The following is an 8,734-nucleotide window of genomic DNA, read 5'->3' on the forward strand; positions in this document are numbered from 1 at the left end:
AAGGGAAATAATTTATTTTCTATGTCTCTTGCATTTGAAAACTTTAACTGCCAGTAGGTAACTATTATGAGCCAAAGGTGAATTTCATGAAGCACAGTTAGTTCCAGCTCAGATAAGCAGGGAGTCTGGCTGTTTGTCAAGAACTAGGGAACTGTCACCGAGGTTAACTGCTCCTCGAGATCTTCCCTGTCATTTAGTAGCAAGGCTTCCTCTAAAACAATGTTCCCAAGTACTCTGCCTAGCAGCTGCTTGCTCCCTGTCCCTTCAAGGGATGAGATTAGCATTTAGAGGTGAAAGACCAATTGTAAAAGTGAGCTCAACAGGGAAGGCTACCTTACTGTAACCAATCCCAGGGAAATAAGCAAGGGTAATGGAGACGACAGGAGACATCTGTCTAAATTCCCCTGACTCCCCGCCACCCAAAAGATATTTTCTTCCAACTTGCATGGTCCTACTGCCTTGGCATACTTGTATACAGGCTTTCACTTGAAATAAGGCAACACGCCATCGAGTCACAGCTCCCATATCACATGTCCTTAATTTAATTCCCTTTCGTCTGTGAACCTGGTAAGAGCCATTAAGAATGTAAAAAAAGACTAATATGCTGCTGTATCAGCACTTGTACTAACTGTATCTGGTAGACCTTAAAGTACTTTAGCTTATCAAAAAGCTAAAAGATGACAGGTTAGGTCTGCATATTATATTATTCATAAGCATAAAGTAATTGAATTGCAGCTTTCAACATGCATTATAAAATAGCTCAAAGAAATACACCTACAGCTGCCTGCAGAACGAAATGTTAGACTTCAAGATTAGTTAGAAAGAAAGAAAACCTGCATGAGAAGATGAATGATATAGCATACATACACGAATACCTCACTTGTTTTAATGTCTGCCCAGGTTAAGCTTGCTTTCTTAATGAAAAGTACCCTCCATCACTCGGAGAACAGTTCACATTAAAATACAACCAATATAAAATAAAATCAGCACACTTTGTAAACAATTTGAAAATAAAGATTCAATTGATAAATTATAACCAAATTACAGCCACTATATCAAAACAGAAAAAAAATATAATTATTTATAACTTGGAGTAACTATGGATACTCAGATTAAATGCTATTTTTTACAAAGCTATTTAGAAAGAATTCATATGATAGATTATAATGGAAATTGGCATTTTAGTACTCTCAGACCGACATCTTAAAAGAAACATGTTTTGGTAGTAAATATAATTAAATGAGCTCAAGGAAAATTGATGAGATGTAATGGAAAAAATGGAACAATACAGGGAAGCAAAGTAATTTCCCTCCACTACAGACTAAAAAGTGGCATAAACAACATGCATATCATGAAAAGAAACACAGGGGCAGTTTAAATTTGCACTGGTTACACTGGCTTCTCCCAGCGGAAGCCATGATACAGCCCCATGGTGGCTGCAAATCTACCTTGTATGAGCTCACACTGGAACAAGCTGTCTGCCACTTCTGTTTCACAAGAAGCCTGGAGCACATTGCAATGTATCTGAGAAATGTGACGATTCAGTGCATCATCCAGAAAAAGACTCTGCTAACATTAAACCTATGGAGTCCCCGACAGAGTTTAAAGGTGCTCTCTTTAAGGGTGGGAAGAATGACAGTACCACAACTTGTCTTCCTCTAGGTTTGAAGTCTTTATTTTGCCTAATCTATATAGCTATATTTATATAGGGGAGGGGAGTTTGTACGCAGCAGTGATTGCCAACACCTAGTGGCACGCAACATGCCCCTCCTCCCTGCTTCTCCTCCTCCTCTGCCAGCTACTGTCAGGGTCAGACAGCAGTGGTGGCAGCAGGGGGAGGGCACAGCAGTGGCAGAGTGGGTTGCTGCCACCAGAACCCACCCCCATTTTCCCCTTCCTACTCCTATCCCTTTCTTCCTTCTTCCCTACCACCTCTCCCTCCCTGCCAGCTGTTGCTGGGGGCAGTGGGGAAGGCGCAGCAGCTCCTTTGCTCCCTCTGTCCATAATGCTCTGGGCCCTCACAGCCAAATCAGCATGTCCCCCACTCTTGGCAGTGCATGCGCAGTTAGCTCGAAGCATTACAGACAAACGCTGTCTGTCATGCTCTTTAAATGCGACTAGCTTGAAAACTGTAAGAGATAGAACATTTGTGTCTTCAGATAAATGTCTTTGTTGAACCTTAGCATTTGTTTTGTGACCAAGACAGGATGATCCCAACTTCCAGAATTGGGGGGAAAAAAAAAGTCAGGGGCCAGGGCTGTTTCTAGTGAGCTCTTCCCAAGAGGGTGCCAGGAGCCTGGTGCAGTGGGGAAGACAAAGGGTGGGACCAGCTGAGGGACAACAGGAGCCGGGCAGAGGCATGAGGCAGTGGGCGAGCAGCAGCGGCCCCATCCAAAGCCCCAAGCAGGGAAGGAGGCACCTGGGGGCAGCGCGGAGGAAGCCCCGGGGTGTGGGCAGCTGTTGCGAGGCACAGAGCTCATCTGTCCTTGCCCAGAAAAGAGGCACGCAGCCGGCGGCTGGGTGGCAGCATGTGCAGATGTGCCTCCAGCCCACTGGACGAGAATAAGTGCAGGAAGGGAGTGGCATCTTCAAATGTTCAGCCTAGTTGTATTTAAGTTTTATAAATATTTAATTTAATAAATACAAAAATTAAAATCTGGTTTTTTTTGTTATTTGAAATTCATCTGTCATTCTTGACTGGCAATTTGCAAATAATCATGATAGTAGTAGTAGTAACAACAACATAGTTCCCTAAAGAGCCAGGAATCCAAGGCCAGAGAGAAAGCAATTTTAGGTATGTTTTTAGAAGGGCAGAAAAATAAGATATCAGTAAATTATATTATAAATAATTTGCAACAGAGACTGTAACAATGAATGATACTAAATTCATTTGCAAATACACTAGTGTCTCACTGGGTTAGGCCTAAATTAACTTAACTTACATAAGAGTTTTTCCTTAGAAACTTTTTTTGCACAGTAACATACTAACTATATAATATATTCCAATAGATGAGCTGTGTCTGGCCACCTAGTGCAATTCATTTAAGGGTGAAATACTACAGAGTAAGAAATAAAAATGTTTGCTGTTTTGCCACCAAAAGACACTTACGAAATTTCTTTCTAATGTCTACAAACAAGACAGGAGGAGTTTCTGCAATTCATTTTGTGAACTGATAGAATATCAGACCCATATATAGGAAATGTGCAGTTCTCTTTGAAAAAGTGAAAATACAGTTTGCACAAATAAGATCCTTAATGACCTATTTGCTTACATGGTCATTCATCTCCTCTGCCAGTACTGAATGTTCTAGGGAACTTCAAACTGGAGTAGAATCATAGGCAAAAAGACAGGCTAAATTCAGATTTACACTAAGGCCTTTTCACACTGCTCTAGCATGTTACACCTACTTTTAAGTTTCTTTTTAGTCCTAGCTCAATGCAAAGAGACTTTTTGGTAACAGAAGTGCATCTTTAATTGCTACTTTCATCACTGTGGCGTGGCTGCAAAAAATAAAGCTATTTCAAAAAATAGATTTTACTTCCAGATTTGCTGAAGTCATTCTTAAAACAGTAAGCAGAACACAGCATGAAGTTGTAAATTGAGACTAGAAACTAAATCCCACCTGTGAAGGTGTACTTGTTAGCTCCATCTTTTCTTGGGATTTCTCCTTTGCTAATCGTGCAGCTTCTTTGAATTCCTGAAATTTCTCTGCAAACTGAAGATACACAAGTTAAAAAAAGGAAAAGATATGAAGTAATTACAATTCACCTATAAAATAGAATTGTTCCATAGAACATATTGGAATATACGGTATCATTTTGCATTCAGTTAGTGGGATTTTTTTCCTTACTAGGTGATCATTTAAATTACTTGCACTGTATTAATAGTAAATGATTGTGAATATGCAAAAAAATACATTTGTATGTGGACAACACACACAAACCCTAGAACCAAGAGTAACAATTCCATTCAAACTATATTAAAATCCTGATCTACCAACAACATAACATAGATTAACATAACCAGCATCAAATCAAACATGGATATTAAAGAACACTAGGTGGCTTTAATAAGTTTCTTTGAAATTTGTAATCTATTTTCCTCCTTATTAATCTTGGGCCTAGTTTAAAATCCACCAGAGTAAAAATAAATAAATAAATAAATAAATAAATAAATTCCATAATCTTTAGAGGTTTTGCATTTGGGAAAATACTGATTTCTTCCAATATTTTGACTATAACTGAAATTCCAACTTAATTATTATGGAAGTGTTTTAAAAGAAAACCACCACAAGTTACATACTTTATAATCAAGCTGAGCCAAATTAATCTCTGATTTACTTCCACTGACTTCAGTAAATTAACCAAGGAATGAACTGGTTTCATCAATATAAAATGATTAGTTCAAATTAATTTTAAGGATTACTTTTTTATATTTGGTTTCCAGAATTTTCAAACAAACATTGGTATTTCTTGGCACAGTCACCCCTTTTTTTCTTCCAAAAACAGCTAAAGCAGCTAGACTAGAAATTCAAAAATGCATATTTTCTTAAACGAATGACTGAAATAAGTTTTTGAGCAATTCTACTTAAGTAAATGGAATTACATTAATGTATTAAATCTGGCCTGATGTGCCTGATTAAGTTTTACAGCACACTGATTACTGTGGCATCCAAGTGTCTGGTTTTGTTTACCGCTGTTTATTGGTATTATGATCGTGTTCCTGAGAGCAACTGGTTTTGCATGAACATTTGATGGAAAAAAGTTGGCAGAAAACTTTTAACCTACTACAGTATATTAAGCATCCTTTTGCACTGAGTGCTATCACATGGATCTGAAGGAAAATGAAAGCTGCTATTGTATCACACAGACTCCTCATGCATTTTCCAAGAAAAGATGACCAGCTAGGTTTTCTTAATGTTAGATAATCTTTAAATCTCTTCTACACAGAATTTGGAAGAATGCCCTATTTTCTCATCAAAATCCTACTGCATCGCCTCAAGTAATGCCAGGGGATGCGTCTCCCTGGAACTGTATGGCAGCATCCAGAGTGACGTGAGGGAGGGAGTCAGGTGAGTTTTCAGAATTAGGTCTCTGCCAAAACACACAGATATTCCTAATAGAAATATGATAGCAACAAGGATTTCTGAGAAGAAAATTAAACCAATTAAATCTACATTACTCAAATCTTCCAGATATTAGACTATTTTGGAGTAATTTTTCAAAAATAGCATAAATTTAATAAACAAGCAACAAACCCCCCAAATAAATCAGGACTTTTAACATTTGGAGAGCTTATTTTTTCTCACTTCGTCCACTGTTAATTTGATGGAAATACAAAAATCAACTTCTTCAAGAAGTTGAATTCCACAATGAGGAGCCTGGATGTGAAACAAAAAGATACTCTGAGGTCAGCCATCTCCTGGTTGACAGCTCCTTGACAGATGGAACGGTGTGTGTCAAGTTTCTTGAAGAGGGTCAGCAGCATCCCACTGAGGTGCCTCACTGCCTTGAAATGTTATAGCAATTTCAGAATCCCTCAGTGTGCAACACTAAATACATACTTTTGCACTAAATGAACTCAACCTTACCAGGACTACGATTTTCTGTAAATGACAAAACAAGCAATCCTATCAAAGAACCTGTTTATTCTGTAAAACAGCTGCACTTTGCTTTTGAGAAGGCAAAAGAACAGGCCAAGTGTTTACATAATTCATACTTGAAAGATCAGGTTTCTTATTCATTCCATTTCCTTGTGCTTGTCACCTGAAGATTATAGGCTACATCCAGAATATGAGATCTCCCTGACTGTACATACACAGTCGTCATTTACACTTGTGCAGACAATGCAAACTGAGGGTAGTCAGATATGGTAGCACCTTACACACATTTTACTCTAGACCTAAAGACAACACACAATGCAAAGCAGTGAAGTAGGTCAAGAAAAGTTGAAGCTGAACATTCAAACTACCCCTTTAGAAGTCAAGTCATTCTTGGCTCCTTTAAACAGTATAACAGGGAGCAACTACAGCAGCTGGAGTCCAGGCAGCTAAACAGAGGCCAGCTGTGAGAAGGAAGGCAGCAAAGAGACACTGCTGCCTAGGCAGTAAGTGGCCCATCAAGGTAAAGGGTACACCTGCAGCCAGTCTGAGGAAGTCCTGAGTGGAAATGATCAGAACTTATGGAGCATAAGTCCAGGTCTGAGCCTAGGCAGTCAGTTTGCCCGAGAAGCTGCTGAGGAAAGAGCTCTGGGGCAGGAGGGTTGCAGAGAAGCTGATGGCTAACACCTTGACTGCCCTGGCTGTAACATGGGTAGAAGCAGCTGACTTGCAAGGAATACAAAATGTGGTAGGGGGAAGCCCAGTGGTACAGCCAGCAACCTGGGGTTATGCTTGAACCCTGTGCAGGGCTAGTTTGTGTTATAGCTAGTGAGTGGGTTTATGTTTTGTGACAGTTTATAATGGAAGTCTGGGTTCAGACTATAAAAAGGGGTGACAGTCTCCTGCCTCAGGGCACTGCTGAATGAGACAGAATCAGGGAGCCCAGTGACCGGAGCAGGGCAGACAGGGGACAAGGCCATCAAGCCCAGGGCCCAGAGAAGGATGGAGATTGGGCCAGTGAGCCCAGAATCAAAGCAGGAGAGATGTGCCTGGAACAGGGTGGAAGCAAGGGCGGGTCCAACACAGTGGGGCTAGGCTAGAAGGCCAGGTGAGAGAAAAGGGGTGAAGGCTGAGAAGGCCAAGACCCCTATAAGGAAGGCTGATTGGGCAGTAACATTTGCAAGGCCTAGGCACGGATGGAGGGGAGGTTGGAGGCTATGAAATTAGCTTTTAAGGAGATTAGTGTGCTAGAGCACAGCCTGTTAGAGGGTGAGGGCTTGCTCTGGGACCCCTAGGGCAATGTCCCTTTTCCAAGTTAAATATTTATATCAATGTGTGGCAGGTGGGAAAAAGGAGAAGTAGCTTCCCCAGACAGCCAAAGGGAAGCAGGAGCTGTGTGGCCACCAGGGGGAGTCACAATCACCCCTGGGGCCCAGCACTTGCTACAACACCTAACAAACCAGATAGAGTCCTTTCTACCCCCTAAAGCAGTGGTCCTCAATCAGGGTGTCATGGCACCCTGGGATTCCTTGAGAGCCTTTGAAGGGTGCTGGGGAGGCCACACAATGTTAGCACTATTACATGTGCAAACATGACTCGCACAATAAAGCCAGAGATTTTAAATAGAAATTCTTAGTGTAAAAACATTTTAACCCATTTTGGTCTTCCCGGGTTCTTTATAACAGAAAAAATTGTCTATTATTTTTCTGTAGCCAAAAAAACAAGTGAAAATTAAGACATGGCATTTTCTGAGGGGTTCCTCAAGTCTATCTGGGGGTACCTCAAGGTTAAAATGGTGGAGAACTAAAACATGGCCTTATATCCTTGTTAAGAAACGGGTTCCCTCAACAGCCTTTTGGGAATATTAGATAAAGCTCCAGTCCTCCTACCCCAACATCACCAGGAATTCAGTCAAAGTCTTTGTTCAGCCAAAGAAAGCCTTTATTTAGCCAAAGCCAAAGTCTTTGTTCAGTCAGATTTCTTTTTTGCAATCTTTCACCTTAACTGGTAATATATGCTTGCTTCTCTATAAACAATTTTTGAGGGGCAATCACAGTGCAATTCACAGGATTCAGGAGAATTCTCGAATAGAGGAGCAAATATTGCATAGAGATTCTTCTTTTCACCCTCACATCTTAAGATGATGATAGAGTTTTTTGTCATTTTAAGGCTGCATATTTGTACATCCTGATGGTGCCTAGTTAAAGATTCTAGATGTCTTTTCAAGACCCTTAGCATTTCAGTATTTGCATTTAGGTAGGTGATTATCTTTGAAGTCATGATTGCAACACTACTGTTTTGAGAAAGAAGATATCTGTGTGATGCACTGCCCAATAATCAGTTTGGGAAGACAGTCAAACCAGATGAAAAGAAACCAGTCCATATAAATGGTAACTGTAATCTAAATTTTGGTATCTACCATCAACTTTGAGAAGATCTGACATCTGCAAAAGGAAAGGGCAACAGCTCAACAGATAATGAGGTGAGAAGACTGCTCATCATGAAAGAGATGCTTGTTTTAGTGTTGCCTTGGCCTGCCCAGTTCTGCTCACCTAGGTCTTCATTCTGTTGAGTCTTAGTCATTAACGTAGTTAGTAATCAGAGACAGAGAGACTTTTTGCTACATTTGCATGGCAGTTAGTACACTGGAACTCTAAATACTTGATTAATCAAGTGCACATATGGAATCCTGAAGCAGAAGTTATAGCTAATGTATAGGAATAATTTGTTTCTGATGTTGCAGAAACAAGTGTTAATTCAATTATTAATTTCCAAAATCTCTCAAGCTGTGGATAGGAACTAAAGCTCCTTTGTGCTAGGCACCATACAAAATGCATAGAGGCTCTGCCTCCTCCAAAGAAGTTTATGAACTAGAGTAGAAGGTAAATAGAAATGGAGATGAACTGAATGGCTCATGACTCAAAGCCATACAAGTAAAGAGTTAGGTAAATGGGATTAGGCATTCATGGTCCCCTTGCCTCCTGCGCAGCATGCTAAGGTGTTGGTTTTGGAGGTGTTTTTAAATCTTGTTTCTGGCTGTAGTGTGCAAGATGGGTCAGAGCAGAAGTTTTTTGGGGAACCTTTTGAATAAAATTACTGCATTTGAATGCAGAGGCAGCTGGGGGTGGGGACGG

At 40.3% G+C, this 8,734-nt stretch overlaps 1 protein-coding gene across 4 annotated transcripts in view; it reads right to left on the reverse strand.

Moving 5' to 3' along the window:
- Positions 1 to 8,734, reverse strand: part of HOMER1 (homer scaffold protein 1) — a 155,214-nt gene that overhangs the window by 86,617 nt on the left and 59,863 nt on the right. For all 4 annotated transcript variants that reach the window (XM_006021417.2, XM_025201396.1, XM_025201397.1 and 1 more), the window contains one exon: positions 3,624 to 3,716. In XM_006021417.2, coding sequence (XP_006021479.1) covers positions 3,624 to 3,716 — 93 coding nt within the window. The remainder of the gene's footprint in view (positions 1 to 3,623; positions 3,717 to 8,734) is intronic.

Source organism: Alligator sinensis, unplaced genomic scaffold (genome assembly GCF_000455745.1).
Source record: "Alligator sinensis unplaced genomic scaffold, ASM45574v1 scaffold159_2, whole genome shotgun sequence".
Taxonomy (NCBI): domain Eukaryota; kingdom Metazoa; phylum Chordata; order Crocodylia; family Alligatoridae; genus Alligator; species Alligator sinensis.